This window comes from Budorcas taxicolor, chromosome 3 (genome assembly GCF_023091745.1).
Source record: "Budorcas taxicolor isolate Tak-1 chromosome 3, Takin1.1, whole genome shotgun sequence".
Classification (NCBI taxonomy): domain Eukaryota; kingdom Metazoa; phylum Chordata; class Mammalia; order Artiodactyla; family Bovidae; genus Budorcas; species Budorcas taxicolor.
Genome location: NC_068912.1, coordinates 7,593,524 through 7,612,637, shown reverse-complemented (window position 1 = coordinate 7,612,637; position 19,114 = coordinate 7,593,524). Strand labels below are relative to the sequence as shown.

Here is a 19,114-nt window from a genome sequence, read left to right as displayed (position 1 = left end):
TACATAAACCATCTTGGCATCTTTTGATCCAGTGTCATCTGTTGACATAGGAATTTGGAGGAAACAAGATCTGTTGCCACCTTGGAATAGCCTAGTGATGAAGGGCTGAAAGGGAAGATGAGACTAAGTTGGGATTATGTCGTATATCTGGGTGAGCCCTGATATGGGCGGGGAAACTCAGGGGTGACGTGAAGAACAGCATTTGCCTCTTACCCCTCCTGGACTCTCTGTTTCTTTGGATCTTCTTCTGCACTTGACTTTAGTGGCCCTCAGCCTTAGCTGCACATTAGAATCACCTGGTCGGTACTCCATACCAATTAAACCGATTTCCGGGGATGGGATGGAGATACCAGGATTTAAGTTTCCCAGGTTAAGAAGAATCGAAGTTGACAACCTTCAGAACACTTTGCAGTTCTTAAGACCCCGAGGAAATGTTGCCACCTGCTGACAGCAGGAAGTTATTAAGCTTGGAAACCAGTCTGTAGCTCTGAATCCCACTCCAGTCTGGGACCTTGCGCTCTGGATAATGTATGTTTATCATCTGTATATTAGAGTTTGATTTTTGGCCATCTCAAAGTACCTTTAATGAGAAACAACCTGTCTCAGCTTTGATGTGACCCAGAATATTGACATACACAATCCTGGGTAGGAATCATAGGGCATTAACACTGAGGAAAACCGTAGAGGTCATTAGCTCAAACAGCTAGCACATCCAGTGTTGTTTGGACTTATGTACCCTGGCCCTAGAGCCTTGCTATTCAAAGTGCGGTCCGTGGGCCAGTAGCATCAGCATCACCTGGGACTTTGTTAGAAAGGCAGAACTTCCCTTCTCCACCCTCCACCCTATACCCACCTCTACCCCTTGACCCACGGAATCTGTAATTTACCAAGATCCTCAGGTGATCCATACGGACCTTAAGGTCCGAGAAGTACTGCTTTAGAGACTCGTGAGTGGAAGCTGCTGTGAGTAGATTTCAAGGCATAGTAAGAAACTACTTCTCAAACACAGCTGCCAGAATTCAGTTCGACTGAACGACCTCTTACCAGAGACAACATTGTTACTTCCGAGTCGTCCCACGTCTGATTTTATTGTTGTTCTCCTCCCCGGAGAGTTTCTTCAGAGTCTCCCAAGAATGGCCTTCCTTACACATTTTGTTACACCACAGATGCGGGCCTGCTGCGGTCGCTGTGGTCTTCCCGTTGTTTTCTCCTCAAACCTGGAAACTCATGACTGATGGATGAGTGTAAGCACAGGTTATCCAAGTCTCATCTCTCTCTCATTGTGCTGATAAGCCTGAACTTGCGAAGAGAGGCTGAGTGGATCAAAGACTTGGGAGAGGCTAGACAAGGGAGTCCCACGTGAATGCCTACATACCCTCTAAATTCCCTTCTAACTTCTACACCCAGATTCTCCAGTACAGGCAGACCGTTTGATGTTAAACACGTCTGCCGTGCTCATTTGCGCTGTCCTTGTTGAGAGCATTTAGAGATGCTTTAGAGAGAGAGATTAGAGACCATTTCCTTATCCTGGTTCTCAGTCTAGTGATTTCATCCGTCGGACATTCTCTTTATTCTTACAGCCCAGTACTTGATATATACTCCTGGTCATTCTTAGGTTGTTTCCCATTTCCCACGTTTTTTCTTCTGGAATCCTCAGTGCTGGTGCCAAGATTATGTTCACCATCTGCCCCTCTGCTTGTCACTGTTTTCAGAACCTGAAAGAATGCAGCTCCCTCCACCTTTCTATGCAAAACTCCAATCATTTCCTTTCCAAGTGAGAGCCCTCCTCTGTCTGTCTGCATTCTTTGTCCCTTCCATCCTGTGCCTCTGCTTATGGAATCGGCCTTGCCCTGCCCAGACACCCTCATCTCCTTGTTAGCATACCTTCTCCCCTACCCTCTTCAGGTGAGCCTGCCCATCACACCATTCCCACAAGGGCTGTGAGCCTTGTATTATCTGGAATCACATTCAGAGCTGGAATGTTCTCAAACAGCATCTAACCCAATACCTCTATTTCACAGATGGGAAGAATAATGCCCAGAGCGGTTAGGGGCCCAGGGTCACACAGCTGAGGGTGGGAATGTTGGTTGTGAATCACTGTCCACTGTTGTGGCTCTTTCAGGGGCTTTATAATATTTGATGTGAACTGTTTCATTTAACTTTACAAGGTAAGTGTGGAGATGTGCATGGTGGATGATCAGGGATGCAGGACGTCACACAGTATGGTTGATTGTCTTCTTTTAAAGAGAGATAAATCAAGCCTTAGCCAGAAGCATTCATTGTCTCATAACCATTTTTGGTCTGAAGCAACCTTAAATTCTTGATCCGTGACTCTACTAAGTACTGGCAGGCTTTTACCCCTTCAGGCATGTGTGTGTCTAGATATGAGTTATTCTGTTTAAGCATTGTTGTGTCTTTATTTTCTTCCTCGGGAAGATGATTTTAATGTCCTTTATCTTCCTACTTATATGAGATACTGTGTTAACCTCCTAGAGGATGGTCTGGGTTAGATATTAGAGGAGAAGGATGGAGTTGGTCACAGTCGGGATTTGTTATTTTAGTTTTGGCTTTTCACCCATCTATGTCTCTGAGTTTACTTAAAAGGAGAAGGTTCTAATATGTGTTTTCACTGCGCTGCAGGAGCTAGTGGAGGGAAAGGCAGCCTGAACTCAGTGGGTTATTAGTAGCAGTGGTACTTATCTTGCTTCATAAATCACCCCTTTGGGCCCCTTAATCATGTGGGGTGTTGTTCAGCTCCCCGTGACCTGTCAGCATGCTCCCAGTCAAAGAAAGTGGCAGCTGTATTCCAGGGCCCGTCTAGTCTTCTCTCTGCAGGGAGCAGCCGCCACTCAGAGGCTCCCTCGGGTACACAGCCTGGAATTGCCTGCACTTGCGGCCGCCGCTGCCTATCACCCCAGAGCCTGTTTAATTTGCCCTCTACCATCATGCCGGTCTCTCCACACTGTGAAAATGTGTCCCTCCCACAGAACATCTGTGTTTGGATGAACCTCTCGCCCCACTTCACAGTGCTCCAGAAAGCAGTGAACTGGATGTTTCCTGCCCTGAAGCCCTCCTGACGTTCAGAGGGCCCCTTTGCCATGTTTTTCTGTCCCCATTAGCATTCTGTGCCCGTCCCAGGTCATTGACATGTGTCCTGGGGTGTGGAATAGGGTGGGAAGCAACAAAGGAAATGAGGGCAGCCAGTGCAATTAGTATAGGAAAGAATTTGGGGTGTAGACTGTGTGCTTTCCGTTGAGTAGTCTGAGACTATTCTAGATCCTGTGAAGTTAATTTCCAGTAAGTTCTTCGTCCTTTTCTTGCTGCCTCTTATAAATGGAGTTGCCTGCATATCTGAGAGCTCATTACACATGTATTGGATGAAGGGAGGAATGAATGATGATTTTATTTTCTGGAGCCAAGACTCTAGGCTGGTGGGGTGCTGGGACTGTAGGGAACAGATGTTGAGCACAGGGCTAAGAGTTTCAGGCTTGAGTTTTCTGTGAATGAACCTAGGGAACTATTTTACTGTTTTTAGGCAGTGGCTTCTTCATAAGATGAAATATCTGGTCAACATTTATGATTCCAAACATTTCAAACACAAGAATTCCTCTAAATTTTTGTTGATAAAATATTTCAGAAGCTTTTGCACAGGGAAGGAAATCAACAAAATTCACCTACTGAATGAGAGAAGATATTTACAAACAATGTATTTGATAAGGGGTTGATATAACTCCTATAACTTCATATCAAAAAAGGGAACAACCCAATTAAAAAGTAAGCAGAGGGCTTAAATAAATTTTTTTTTGCAAAGAAAGCATACAGATGACCAGTAGACACATGCAAAGATGGTCAGCATCACTAATCGTTAGGGAAATGGAAATCAAGATCACAGTGAAATATCACCTCACACCTGTCAGAATGACTTATTGAAAAGGTAAGAAACCTTTGTGATGATAAGGATGCGGAGAGAAGGGAACTCTCATGAGAACCTCATGTTGGTGGGAATGTAAATTGGTACAGCCATGGAAAATAATATGGAAATTCTTCCAAAAAAAAAAAACCTAAAAGTAGAGCTATCATATGATTCAGCTATTACACTTTTGGGTATTTATCTGAAGAAAATGAAAACACTAGTTCAGGAAGATATATATACTGTCTTCATAGTAGCGTGATTTACAATAACTGACATACGGAAGCAACCCAAGTGTCCATCAATGAATGGTTAAAGAAGATGTGGCATATAAAAGCACTCAGCCATGAAATATTACTGGAATATTACTCAGCCATGAAAAAGAACAGGATCTTTCCATTTGTGTCAACATATGTGGACCAAAATCACTGCAGATGGTGACTGCAGCCATGAAATTAAAAGACGCTTACTCCTTGGAAGGAAAGTTATGACCAACCTAGACAGCATATTCAAAAGCAGAGACATTACTTTGCCAACAAAGGTCTGTCTAGTCAAGGCTATGGTTTTTCCTGTGGTCATGCATGGATGTGAGAGTTGGACTGTGAAGAAGGCTGAGCGCCGAAGAATTGATGCTTTTGAACTGTGATGTTGGAGAAGACTCTTGAGGGTCCCTTGGACTTCAAGGAGATCCAACCAGTCCTTTCTGAAGGAGATCAACCCTGGGATTCCTTTGGAAGGAATGATGCTAAAGCTGAAACTCCAGTACTTTGGCCACCTCATGTGAAGAGCTGACTCATTGGGAAAGACTCTGATGCTGGGAGGAATTGGGGGCAGGAGGAGAAGGGGACGACCGAGGATGAGATGGCTGGATGGCATCACTGACTCGATGGACGTAAGTCTGAGTGAACTCTGGAAGTTGGTGATGGACAGGCAAGCCTGGTGTGCTGCAGTTCATGGGGTCACAAAGTCGGACATGACTGAGCGACTGAACTGAACTGATGTAGACCTAGAAGGTATTATGCTAAGTGAAGTAAATCAGAGAAAGGCAAAGGCAGTATAGATTTCACTTATATGCAGAATCTAAAAAACAAAACCAAAATAGAAACAGATTCATAGATACAGAGAATAATCTAGTGGTTGCCTAAGGGTGAAGGGTTTGGAGGAGATGGGTGAAATAGGTGAAAGAGATTAAGAGGTGAGGTACAAACTTCTAGCTATAAAATAAATAAGTCATATTATGGATGTAATGTACAGCATAGAAACTGTGAAGTGAAGTGAAGTGAAAGTCGCTCAGTCATGTCTGACTCTTTGCAACCCCATGGACTGCATACTCCATGGAATTCTCTAGGCCAGAATACTGGAGTGGGTAGCCTTCCCCTTCTCCAGGGGATCTTCCCAACCCAGGGGTCAAACCCAGGTCTCCCACACTGCAGGTGGATTCTTTACCAGCTGAGCCACAAGGGAAGCCCAAGAATAGTGGAGTGGGTAGCCTATCCCTTCTCCAGTGGATCTTCTCGACCGAGGAATCAAACTGGGGTCTCTTGCATTGCAGGCAGATTCTTTACCAACTGAGCTATGAGGGAAGCCCCCGTAGGAACTATAGTCAATAATGTTGGAATAACTCTGTATGGTGACAGATGGTAAATAGACTTGTCAAGGTAAACATTTTATAATGTATGAAAATACGGAATCACTGTGTTTTACACCTGAAACTTATATAATATTGCATGCTAATTACAATTCAATGAAAGAGAAGAAAAAATGACAATGTATTTGCATGCTAATTATAATTCAATGAAAAAGAAGAAAAAATGACAATGTATACCAGTAGCCAGTGTAGCCGTATTAAGAGGAGAGCTTCCCAGGTCACTCAGTGGTAAAGAATCAATCACCTGCCAATGCAGGAGATGTGGGTTCTATCCCTGAGTTGGAAAGATCCCCTGGAGGAGGAAATAGCAACCCACTGCAGTATTCTTGCCTGGAAAATCCCATGGACAGAGGAGCCTGGTGGGCTGTAGTCCATGGGGTTGCAAAGAGTCGGCCATGACCGAGCACACGGGTATGCACGGAAAGTTGGGAGAGTTACCTTCTACCTTTCAAACTGAATTTCTAAACTACTCATGCCATTTGTGACTTTGGATCTCCTTGGGAAGAAAAGAAAGGGGAAGGAAGGGTGATATCCTGAAAGATGATCCAAAGAAGAACGTATTAATCCTGAGGATCACTGTCTTAAACCAAAGTAGACAAAATTGCCTTAAGAGGACCGATTTCAAATTTCCCCTAACTTACATAGTAAGTAGGAATAAAGCCTTCACACCAAGGTGAAAGATGCTTATAGGAAGGAGAAATTACTTTTTTTGTTCATTTGTATTTTAGTATAAATTTTTGAGCCTCCGCATAACTGATGTGCTAAAAATCCTTGAACACAGATCTTGGTGCCAGTCTGTGACTATTTTTTTAGGATAATTTGTTGATGGGAGTACTGAGATCAAATGGTATGAGCAGTTTTTAGGACTGATGGATATTTATAAATTGCTTTCCTAAAAAGTTGTACCAATTTAGATTCCCAGCAGTAGTATATACATATCTCTCTTATCATACCCTCACTAGAATTTCTTTTCTATCATATTCTCATTATAATTGACAATTATCATTTTGTAAAAATATTTGACAATTTGGTACATTAAAATGAAATCTCATTTAATTTGCCTTTTGATTAAGTGAGATTGAGCATCTTTATGTATTTTTTTCTCTTATTGTATTTTTTTTCTATGAATGTACTCCATTTCTTTACCATTTATCAGGGTGTAAGTAATGTTAGTACTAATTTGAAAAGATATTTGTAAAGTAAAAATACTTTTAAATGTAAAAAATATTTCAGAGATATAAAACGTGTAAAACACAACCTATGAACACCTGATGTCTACCACCCAGCGTCATTCCCTCCCAGCATAACAGTTGTCATTTTAATGGCTTTGATTTAGAAAATGGATAACTGTAAATAGCAGTGGTGCTTTCCTAAGAATCTATATTTTAATTATTATAATAGCATCTACACTTAAAATATAGTATTTTCACATATGATCAAGATGCTTTGATTTTTGTCTAAGGCAATTGTGGATACAAATAAAAATATGTAAAAGCTCTTGTTGTATGCTTCTATAGCCCAGAGTGATGTTTGTGAGCAATGTGATCTGTATTGCCTCCTGAGGCTAAAAAAAGAAACAGAGAAGGCAGCAGCAGCCAACTTCTGGCCCTTTCGCAGACTGGCTGAATGAGCATCTCTGAGGTCTGGCTGTGGATACAGATTCTGCCGTTTAATCAGGTATCCCAAGAGGAATCTAAAACAAGTTTTAGATCTCCTGGTCCACAGAACTGGGTGAATACGTACATCCTACATTTATGTTACAATGGCAATGAATATTCCTTCCTTTAAAAAGTAGCTCCTCTGCTTTCTTTTAAATAATGTGCACTTGATGGGGATTTTATTTATACCCAACTCTCAGTGATATGTCTTGCTAAAATAAGTTATGTTGGGCTTGAGGTTGATAGATAGGAACAAATGTCTGTACCTAGTATTCCCCCAAATCCTCAGGTATTCTAGAATGTGGATTCAGCACCAGCTTTGGTCTTTGTCCTGCTTACGTTTCTGAGGTTTCATAGGAATGAACAGTACGAGGTACTGAGCCACACAGCAGTGGCAGGGGCTGCATGGACGCTCCTCGGCGACCCTGTCCTTCAGCTTCTGGCTCCATAGGCACAGGAGCTGGAACTTAGGGAAGCTGGGTCGCCCGGAGAACAGAGGCTCATCTGCACGACCATCCCGTCGGTTTGTTACCTCTGTGCCATGACTTGATTGAGAACAGCCTTGACCAATGATGGAGGCTCTAAATTATTTCACTTAATGAAGTGTGGATCAAGCAAAAGATAAGGTACTTACCAGCATGCTGTGGAGTTTAAAAGAATTAAAGAGAGTCAGATCTTCTTACAGTCTTTATACCTGTGGAATGGAACCTAGGTTTTAACAGCTTGAGTTGTTAATCGGTTAATTAACTTATGGGAGATTTATTTTACCTTTATGGACAGTGTTATGTTTTCTCAGGCTTGGTAAATAACCACTGTCAGCTGTGTTCCTTAATTTATTTGACATGAATTTATCACCCTCCTGTGCCCTGGTGCTGTATTCTTGGGTACAAATACGTGTAAGATGTTTCCTGCTCTCAAGGAGGGCCTGGCCTAGTGGGAAATACACCACCTATCAGTGGTGAGTGACAGTATGCTCACATATGGCGGTGGCAGCCACGTTGATGGTGTAGTTCTGTGGGAGGATATGGGAAGTGGGAGTTGACCTGCAAGGCTTCCCTGTGGAGCAGGCTGAGTAGATATTTTAAGAATAAGCAGGAGTTCATCAAGTGGATGGTGGGGGGAGGGCATTCTGGGCATAAACATTAGCAAATGCAATTACATGGAAGTATGGAAAAGGATGGCACGTTTGACTTGCATGTGGGAGAGTAACAGAAATGTCCTTGCGCAAGCAGAATTCAAGTGGACTTGCCACGAGAAGAAATGTGTTTGTTACAGTGTTTTCAGATGTTTATCTTCTATTGGTAAAATATACTTTAAATTGTCCATTTCAACCATTCTTAAACATGCAGTTCTACGACGTCTATGTACAGCATTTGTATTGTGCAGCCATCATCATTGTCCGTCTCCAGATCGTTTCTTCTTCCGAAACTGAAACGCTGTACTCCTTAAATGCGGACTCCTCATTCTCCCCTTTCTGCCAGCCCCTGATGACCACCATTCTACTTTCTGTCTCTGTGAATTTGACTGGTCTTAGGTACCTCATGTAAGTGGAATCAGGGCTTTTCCGATAGCTCAGAGGATAAAGAACCTGCCTGCAATGCAGGAGACACAGGAGACGCAAGTTAGATCTCTGGGTCAGGAAGATGCCCTAGAGGAGGGCATGGCAACCCACTCCAGTACTCATGCCTGGAGAATCCCATGGACAGAGGAGCCTGGCAGGCTACAGTCCATAGGGTCGCAAAGAGTCACGACTGAAGCATCTGAGCGTACACACATGCAAGTACGTTGTTAAACTTTCAAATGTTAAGTGCAAAGTGACTTTCTACAAACCATTCATAAGATGGTGCCTTTGGCTGAAGTGCTTACAGTTTTACTGTAGAGAAAAGTGTTTGCACTCTTGAACCCAAGACTGTGGGCAGAATGTGATTAAAATGCCTAGTCGCGCTACTAGAATTCATTTAAAATTTTCTGTGGTCACTCGCAGGAAGCAAAGCCATAAGACTTATTCTAGAAAGGTGGTAAACACAGCTGATTATAAGCCAGGGGCTTGGCCAAGCAAGAACATCACTATCTATGTTTGCAAACTAAATCTCCTCTCTTGGTCAAGTAGCACCTTGATTCATAACTGGAAGCATTGTGGGGACAGTGGGAAGGAGCTGGGCAAAAGAAATTTTATGGAGAAGAGAGGATCAGCTTCCTATGTAACTGATGAGAGTGTATCACTAGGTAAGTTGTTTACAAGATAATAGAAGAACCAAAGATCCTCATTTTAAAAATCCAAGATTCCTCAGGGAGCTAGACATTACCGTGGAAATGGTTGTGTGTACGTGTCTGTCTCTCTATCTGTCTGTCTATACCGCCCCAAGCTTCCCCCTGACTCCTAAGAAAGTGATTCTGTTATTAATACTTATTTCTGCAGTACAGCAGGACGGGGCCAGTCCCTTCATTAACACACACGTCTGTTACAGACCTCCTGCTTCCCCTTCTTGGATGCCCTGTGGTTGGAACTGGAGACACACAAGATTAGGAGCTAGCCCTGGGAGGTGGGGACAAGGAAGCACTGGGGCCTCGGAGATAACCTGTTCTGTTAGCGGCTCTCTGCCTTCTAGCTGACGTTCTTACTCACGTCCTGGTTGAGTGTTTACTCCTGGCGCCTGCTGAACCTGGGCCCTTCCCTCTACCCAGCCTCCTCTTCCCGGGCCTCACTGGTTGGCACAGAATGCTAAGTTCTATGGCTGCTGTTCCCACACAGGGTCCCCAGGCTCTGTTTATGAACCCAGACACTTGGTCTTTCTAGTCAGTGGTTAGTGTTCCAGGGCTTGTAATGTTTTGTTTCCTAAAAGGTCAGGTCCTGTCGGGCTTAATCTGTCCTTGCTGGTGGGGCTCTGACTAGCAAAGCAAATAGATCAGGTCAGCCTGGCTGCACTGGGGGAAGAGCCAAGCCGGTTGGCACAGACTTCAAAGCTGGCATGGGCTTTGTGGAAGGCTGGCCTGGGCTGCAGACGGTAGCACCAGCAGTCCTGTTTGTTCTTCGACCTTTGGCAAAACCTGGGCAGACTAGATTCCTACCTGGCAGAACACAGATGCTTCCTCCTGGACCTGCCTACCCCTTGGAATAGTGCAGTCTGAGAAAGAGGAGAGCTTGTCCTTGTGAGCCTCTTCTCTCTGTGTTCTCCTGGCCACTCCTATCATCTCTCTTTAAAATCCATTTTCTGTACCCGCCCTGGTGAGCATAGTAACACGATTGTCCAAATGAAGTATAATTGCCATATAAATAAATGGTTTTATGATAAAGATTTAAACCTTTTCAGACACTTGATTTCATTTCCCTGGTTTTCAACAGAACTGCAATTTGAGTACCTGTTCTCTGGTTGGAAAGGGTTTGAGACATCCAAACACCAGACACGTGGAGTAGGTGCAGAGTGTGTCCAACCCAAGAGCCTTAGCAGCGCTCAGCTGGTGCATACTAGCAGCGATCGTGGGGCCTGGAAGCCTCTCTTGGCCCTCTTCACTTTGAAGCCCTCCGGAGAGCACCCCACCAGCTGTGTAAGGAGGACACCTGTGTTGTCACTGTCACTGAGATTCCAATGCAGTCACTTGGTCATGCTTTCCCATGTTGCCACTGTGCCCACACACCGAAGAAGAGCCATCTGGAACTACGGCAGTGACCGAGTCAGAGCCTGTTTTCCAGTTCCAAAGAGAATGTTTGGTTGCATTTTGAATTCTTAAGATCAGGGTATTAAAGATACAGCCAAGGTTGTCGAAGTACAAAGTATGGAAATGGTTTAGATTTTAGATATACAGCCAAAGAGCTGGTTGGGCGTCTCTTGCCAGCCTTGGTTTGAGGGCAGGGATATTGATTTTTTAAAAATCCCAGAGAGAATGAAACCAGTAGGACCATGAACCAAACAATAAAGCAACATAGTCATATTTTTCTGGAAATGGAAGCCACTTAATGGGTCTGGTTCAGCCGGCAATAATATGCTCTCTAGAACCAGGGCAGGGAAGTGACATTGTGCCTTGCAGAGATGGTGGTTTAGTTGCTAAGTTGTGTCTGACTCTTGCAACCCCATGGACTGTAGCCCGCCAAGTTCCTCTGTCCATGGGATTTTCCAGGCACGAATACTAAAGTAGGTTGCCATTTCCTTCTGCAGGGGAATCTTCTCAACCCAGGAATCGGAGCTGGGTCTCCTGCATTGCAGGCAGATTCTTTACTGACTGAGCTACCAGGGAAGCCCTTAGTATTCGCTGCTTTGATTTGTTGCTGGAAAGAGGGAAGAAGGAAGTATGTGGACCTTGTGCGAGTGACATACTGGTTGAGAGCAAAGACGATAAAGCAGGCAGAGATTGACGTGGGCAGGTTTTGTCCGCCTCCGGGTGTTTCCTGGACTCTTAAGCCCTATCTCCCACCTGAGCTCATCAGAACACACCCCTCTGCACTCCTTCTACTGGCAGGAGCAGCTGTGATTTTAATGATTTATTTCCAAGGGAGGCACAGCTGAAAGATTGTGTTCATTGAAAGCCTGCGAGCAGAGGTAAATAAATGCAGGTGTGGCCAGGAAGTGGCGCTGGTTCACCTCTCCCAGTGGGCACAAGGCCAAAGTCAGCAGACTTATAGAGTCTCGTGCTGGCTCTCCCACCCAAAGATAATTTCAGTTCATCTAGTGCTGCACCTGAGCAGAATGCTGCAGTCGGGGGAACACCCTGCAGATTGTAGCCGTGCTTTGAGTTGCATGCCGATCACCCAGCTCTACCCTCCACCAGCTTACAGCCATTGACTTAGAGAGCAATTTGTAACATGACCAAGGCCCTCTCATAAGCCAGACTCCAGTACAGATGGCACGTCTCCCTGTCCTTTACGGTATTATTCTTAATTGGCTCTGGGTTCCCGGACTCTGAAACAGGGTCTGAAGTTGATGTTTTCTTCTCTTTCTCCTATGTGTCTGCTGCCCTTCTTTCAGGATTCCTGGTAAAAAGGACAGCTGTTGACAGGATAGAGTGATTGGGAGGATAGGAGACATGGTCACCAGACTGGGGAGTGATTTATGTTGCCATCACTTAGAAACTCAGATCAGCAGTAAACCAGAACCTGCCCTGATGATGTGAAGAAATATACTTCACCTCAGTTAGCCGGGTCGCGTCCTTATCTCTAAGAAGCAGACAGCCAAGGGGTGTCAGCACTAGCTGTGCAACAGAAGAGAATGACCTGACATTTCAGTGGAAGGGATTGAGTACAGGGTGGGAAGCTTTCATTTGAGTTCTTAAAATCAGAGTATTGAACAGCATGGCCAAGGAAAGGTTCTAGATTTCTTGTGAGATTTTCAAGGTAAGTTATGTTTTTATCATGTTAGGGTGGATTAGATTCATGTCTTTCAAAATACCAACTAGAAATAGGTTTTGGATGTACAGGCAAGGAGCTGGTACCTTACCAAGCTTGGGTGGTGGCATGGTGGGGAAGGGTCTTGAGTATAAAAGGTCCCAGAGAAGAGAGCTTATGGGTTGGAGTAGAGATTTTGGCCCTGGGTCCTGTATTATTATTTTTAAATCTCTAGTCCAAATGTTTGATTAGAGAGCTGGGCAGGTAAGTTTGCTAGGTGGTGATACCAAGATAGGGACCAGATGAAAATGGATAAATGCTGAGAATGAAGTTCAGTGAAGAAAATGTAGAGTTATATCACCATTCTGAATACCTGCACAAACTTAAGAAATGGCTGTGAATGAGAAATGTAATAGAAAAATATCTGGAGTTGAGGATGAAGGCCAGCATCCATCAGCAGTGTAGTCTGTGGCTGAAGCAGGCCTGTTCAGGATCGCAGATAGAAGTTTAGAATATAGGGCTGTGATATGATGCCCTCCCTTGTAACCATCAGTAGTCATACCCTTTTTTAGAATGCTGTCTAGAATATTTCAGGCTAGTGGGCAGGTCTGGAGACTGACCTACAGATAAGGGAATTTGGGACTTGACCTTGTAGAGAATAACTTAGATTTCATAATGATCTTTAAGAATGCCAGAGGGATGGTACAGGGAGGGAGGAGGGAGCGGGGTTCAGGATGGGGAACACGTGTATACCTGTGGCGGATTCATGTTGATGTATGGCAAAACCAATACAATATTGTAAAGTAATTAACCTCCAATTAAAATAAATAAATTTATATTAAAAAAAAAGAATGCAGAAATCCTGATCTGAGGATGGATTCCAGCTCTTCTTAATCTTCGTTGAGGGTGGAATAGAGTCTCAGCAGCATTTGGGTAGACGCGAGGAAAACTTGACTAACAATGAAAGCCACTAAATGTCAGAATGATGTATTGAGGGAAGGTTCTGGATTTCTCATAAGATTCTCAGAGTAGGCTCTGTTTTCATCTTGATAGAATAGATCAGATCCATTCCCATGGCCCAGTGTGATAGCTGAGTGTGATACCAGTGACCATTCAGAGTCCCTGTTCCAACCCAAATATCGCCAAGCCCCTGCCTACAGACATCCACCTGCTTTTACACCCCCTGAGGTGCTTCCTGTCCCCAGAATCTGCACCAGCCCCCTCCACCCATCCGTGGCCCTCTTTTCTAGGCCGCAGGGTCTCGGGGTCTGTGCAGACGCACTGCTCTAACTGGATTGCGCTTCTTTGTCTCTTCTCACTTGCAGTATGAGTTTAAAGCCAAGAACATCAAGAAGAAGAAGGTGAGCATTATGGTTTCAGTGGATGGAGTGAAAGTGATTCTGAAGAAGAAGAAAAAGGTAAGTGACTCTGAGCCACAAACTCTGCTGAAGAGAGACGCAGGGTAGGTGGGCGTGGGGTAGCTTTTCTTCCTAGGCTACTCTCTGGGCAGAATCCTTCCCTTATCTGGTGAGGTGGTCTGCTCTAACCAGCAACAGTGTTGAGAGGCTGCAGCTGGAGCAGAGAGAAGGCAAGGACCAAAAGGCCTGGTCGGTTGACTGGCTTAGTCCTGGTGTCCCATGAGTGACAGGTTCATCTCCTGTCATCCTTGCATTTGCCCCTTTCCCCAATTTGATACCTTTACCTTTGAGTCTTGATCTTGGGAAATGCTTTAAATTGAAGTTCAGCAGGGTTCAGTGGGGGAGGAGGTGAGAGGAGCCTTCCTAAGCAGTTGTCCCATCCTAAATAGACCCTCAAGACCCAGCACAACTACCATTCAGTGTGCAGGAAGGCTGGGGTGTGACCCCGATGGGAGGAACGTATTGGTCCATGTGATGGGCCATCCTCTGAGTTGGGGAGAGCCAAGTGAGTGTATGTTGTTTAAACACTGGGCTGTTTTGTGTCAGTTTTATGTGGTATGGGAGAATGATGTTCTGGGAAAGGCTAGATTCTGCATAATAGTCAAAGGGGAGAGTGTATGTGTTTCCAGAAAGAAATGGAAAAGGGCTTGGTTGATGGACAATGTGTGAGGAGAAGCACTTTCTCTTTCCTGTCTCTAGACTCTGCTGAGGCCTTTGTTTTATACTCATTGACGTAGCAGCATTCATACTAATGTAGAGACATCTTGAGCTGCCTTTGGTTCCAAGCGTCTATTGCTCTCAGGGCTTCCCAGGTCGCTCAAATGGTGAAGAATCTGCCTGCAACGCAGGAAACCTGGGTTTGATCCCTGGGTTGGGAAGATCCCCTAGAGAAGGACATGGCAACTTACTCCAGTATTCTTGCCTGGAGAATTCCACGGACAGGGGAGCCTGGCAGGCTACAGTCCGTGGAGTTACAGAGTTGGACATGACTGAGCAAGTAACTTTCACTTTTCTCCATTGCTCTTCATTCAAATGGGACTCAAGGCAGACCCTGAGTCTGGGGGTTATAGAAGGTAAACACAAATACTAATACATAGTAGTAGGTACATAATACGTAGAGATAGTAAAAGATAAATACATGGAAGTAGGAAAGTCAGGGGGTAGATGTTCAAGTTGCAGTCAACTTATCAATCCAAGGATTTAAATCTTCTCTGTCCTCCTCACAAAAGACATTCCCCAGTGTATGACTGGACTCTCCACTGATGAGGACTCTACCACTTCTTAAGGCAGCCCATTTTTTTCTCTGGACAGCTGGACATTTGCAAAGATCTCCCACATATAAAACTCAAACTCGTTCTCTTATGCTTCCTAAATATCTCCAGGGGTGGTTCTAGAAAGTATTTTATGGCTGTGAGATTGGAAGTTTATAGGAAGAAAATAGAAGATATACTGTTTATAAAGAATTAACTCCTTAAAAATTTACAAGTAGTAGGGAATTTGTAATAGCTCATTAAATATCCCGACTTTATAAGCTTCCATTGTGGGAACAACAGTCCCCATCGTATTCTTACCCTGGGGATCTTTTCTGCCCCTTCCCTCCACCCCACATATGTGCACACAGCAGTTAGCCATGAGATAGTCTTTAGAATATTGTCCTCTCAGGGGTTCTTGAGAAGGAGAGTTACTGGAATAAGTGAGGCCTATCAGGTCAGTGGGATCCCTGTGCCCCTGTTAAAGAAATTACAGATGATGACCAACGTGAATTGAAAAGCAGGAAAGATCCTCAAAGGAAAAATGTGCCAATGCACCCAAGCTCGTGACTCAGCCAGCCAGACTGAGCCCCAGCTTGACTTTCATCCTGTGCTGTCAGGTAGCTTTTCTCTGCCCTTCACGTGAGGGGCGACTCATGGGTTGGTGCTCTCATGGACCGACAGATAAGATGGTGGTTGTGATTTGTGGACACGCTGCAGGCTGCAAGGTGCTTTCACGCCCATTATCGTCCCATCTCCTCCCCAGTCCTTCGACGAAAGTCACCTGGACATCTCACTTGGTCAGCATTCGTGGCACCTCGTCCCTTCAGGGAACTCACCACGCAGATAGTTTCCTCACTGAACTGGCCCCTCACCCTCTGCTGATGTGTCAGCCTTTCAGAGTCTGAAACTCAGACTCATAGGATTTGAAATTACGGATCTTAGGATACTAACTCACACTGACAAAGCTCAAAAGAGGCAGCTGTATAAACCAGAAATCAGGTCCTTTGTTCAGTTTGAGACGTTGTACAGTGCTCCAGACCAGGCACTCACGGTAGCCTCCCGAGTACATTCTTCTGTCAGAGGCACGCGATGTGAGAAGACACGTTACTCGAGGGTTGCTCCATGAGCGCGGAAATGGAGCAGGTCAGCTGACTGCGTGACAGGCGTGTTTCCTGGCCTCTGGCTCCGCCGTAAACTGGATGTTCAGAGTGGACTCGTTGGGTACTAGAGTCTGTCCCAGACTGTCCAGGCGTTGCCTTCGCGACCCTGACTTCTGTGCTTCTGTGGCTGAGTGTCTTGGCATCTCCCCGCCTCCGCACTGAACGCACTCCTGCCTCAGGTAATCTGTTTACCTGCAGCTAGGGTGCATTTCCGGGCCTGCTGTCCTGGGGCCTATTCTGTACCTTTCAGGTAACTTAGTATATGTCCAAGCTGATCCGTATGGGGTGACTTCGTGGTTCTGCCCTTAGAGGACAATTTCATTTCCCACCTCACCTGTCGCTTGTGTGTCATGGACCAGACGTGGCGCCATGTTTATCCTGCATGTGAAGAAACAGAGGCTAAAGAGTCTAAGCTTTATGCCCGAGATGACACGCCATGCAAGGGCAACTGTGTAAGGCAGAGTCGCCTGGCAGAGAAGTCAGCCTCTTTCCACCGAGTACACGAAAACCGAGCTGGAGAAGCGTCTTGGAGTCCCTGGGACCTGGTGACTCACTTTGAAACTCTCTCCCCGGTAACCTCCAGTGTGGGCTCCCGCTCCAGTGGCCCAGGATAGGTGGCCCAACAGGTCTTTCCTCAACGTGATTCTTCTGATGCCAGGCCTGGGAAAGGGGGGCCCCTCCCATCTCGTTTTCTCCACCCCCGCCCGGCGGTGTCCCTTTCAGGCCGTGGTTGTGATTTGGATAAGGGCGTTAATCACAGGGTTCATTTTACACTGGTTCTGACAGATGAATGCACATTAATAGCAATCAGCCTTTTTTGTCATCTTATTCCCATGTGACTGTCCTCTGGTATGTGAGTATGCTGACACCATGTGTGTGTGTGTGTGTGTGTGTGTGTGTGTGTGTGTTTCTCTCTGTCTCTGTTTGTAGAATAGAGAGGGGCCAAGTGTAGACGTGCCCCGCTTCTCTCCAAGGAAGTGGAACAGTCAGCACATTTCAGTGCTAAGGACCGGAGCTCTTGCCAGGTAGCTCTAAGTGTGGAAAGAGTCGTGGCTGATATTCAGCCGTAGGCACCGTGTGGTGTAGCCTCACTGTGCTTGTGCTGAACTAGTCAATAAAAATGTTGAAATGGTCCCCTCCTCCTGCTAAGAGCATGTTGCTTTTTACTAGGTCAGTATAACATGTTGGAAGGAGCCCTCAGCTGAGAGGAGAAGTCCTAGGTTCTAGTCCCAATTCTTACCTTCCTGGCCGGGTGGTTCTAAGCAAGTCATTTTAAATGAGTTGGATTAGGCGATCACTTGAACCTTGTCAGCTCAGTTACTCTGTACCAACTCTGGAATGATGTGTTTAGGGGCATGCGTGTGTATGTATAGGTCACCTATGCTTCTTCAGGCTTTTGAAAACCTTTTGTGCTACAAAGAAAGCAGATCCCAGAGACCAAATAGGTTTGGGTAGAAAGTTTCTGTCTCCTGAACTTCCAGGGCAGGATGGGAACCTCAGAGGTCAAGAACTTCCCCAAGCAGCCTCCAAGCTGCTGCTCTGTCCATAGCCTGTCCAAGACCGTTGAATGATGGTATGGCTCCTGGCTGGGGGAAATGAGTGTTTACCGGGACTCCCTGCTCTGCAGAGAGTGTTTAAGATCAGGGCTATCTCTGTAGGCTCAGCACTTACTTGGATGCCTGGTGCGTGTAGTGTGTTTCCAGTGATCATGGCTGTTGCTAGTTGGGTGAGTGATTATGATTTGTGTATGAGGGTGTCATTAAATCGGGAAGAATTAAGTACTTAGCAATTGGATCAAATGAGGTCTTATTTGCTACTCTTGGCTGTCACAGTCTTCTCCCTCTTTCTCATTCCATCAGTCGTCCCATTTGAAAAAACATGGATAAGAGCCTCCCTAAGCATAGAGAGGCCTCAGTGGAAAGTGCTAACTTCGTTATATTACGAGCAGGACTTCTTCAGTGACTCTGATCATCAGGTGCTTTATTCTAATACAGGCAGTAGCCAAATATATTGGGATCATCTCTTATTGTGATGTGAGGAAAAATGAAAACATCTTTTTGGTTACATTAATGTGCCTAAAATGCTGTTGTCCTTAACTGGCACCAGCGGATAATGAATCTCAAGTTCTCCTATGACTCTTGGGTTGTATTTGTGGTGTAAACCCAGCTACAAAGATAATTGGCTTTGCTTTGTTGTTTCTCAGTCAGTACATTATCTTCAACTCCCAGCAAGGCCCAAATAATGATCTTTGAAATAATGATCATAATAAATAATGATTATTTATTATAGTACTGGCGTCACACTACAGCACCATTGGCTAGGGAATGGACTTCTGAATAAGGAAGATTAGTCTTGAACTTCATCCAAAGGATTTTTCTACAAAAGGACTAAAGGGCCTCTGTTTCCTGTGTGTGTGTTTTTTTTAATACACACCAATAAGTGTATTGGAATCCCCTAAAGCATTGTTTTAGAAAGGTTCTGCTGTTCTCATTAACAGATATTTACTGTGTTTAAAGGAACTGGCTGGGACCTCTTCCAGCAAAATTAGCTATATGCACACATTGGTCTATCACAGCTCCTATGGCATTGCATTTTAGTTATTTGTGTCTTTTCCCCATAGGCTCTGAGCCATTAAGGGCAAGGGCCATGTGTTCTCTCTGGTTCTATTTTGTCTGTTTGGGAAGGCAGAAGACCAGTGGGAGCCATCTGATTGTTATTACACACTAAGATGATAACAAGTACATCTAACA

At 44.9% G+C, this 19,114-nt stretch overlaps 1 protein-coding gene across 1 annotated transcript in view; it reads left to right on the top strand.

Annotated features, from left to right (window-relative positions):
- The window catches only part of NOS1AP (nitric oxide synthase 1 adaptor protein), a 352,882-nt gene that overhangs the window by 236,670 nt on the left and 97,098 nt on the right, over positions 1-19,114 (top strand). The window contains 1 exon segment of the mRNA XM_052637474.1: positions 13,859-13,951. Within this exon segment, the coding sequence (XP_052493434.1) occupies positions 13,859-13,951 (93 nt within the window).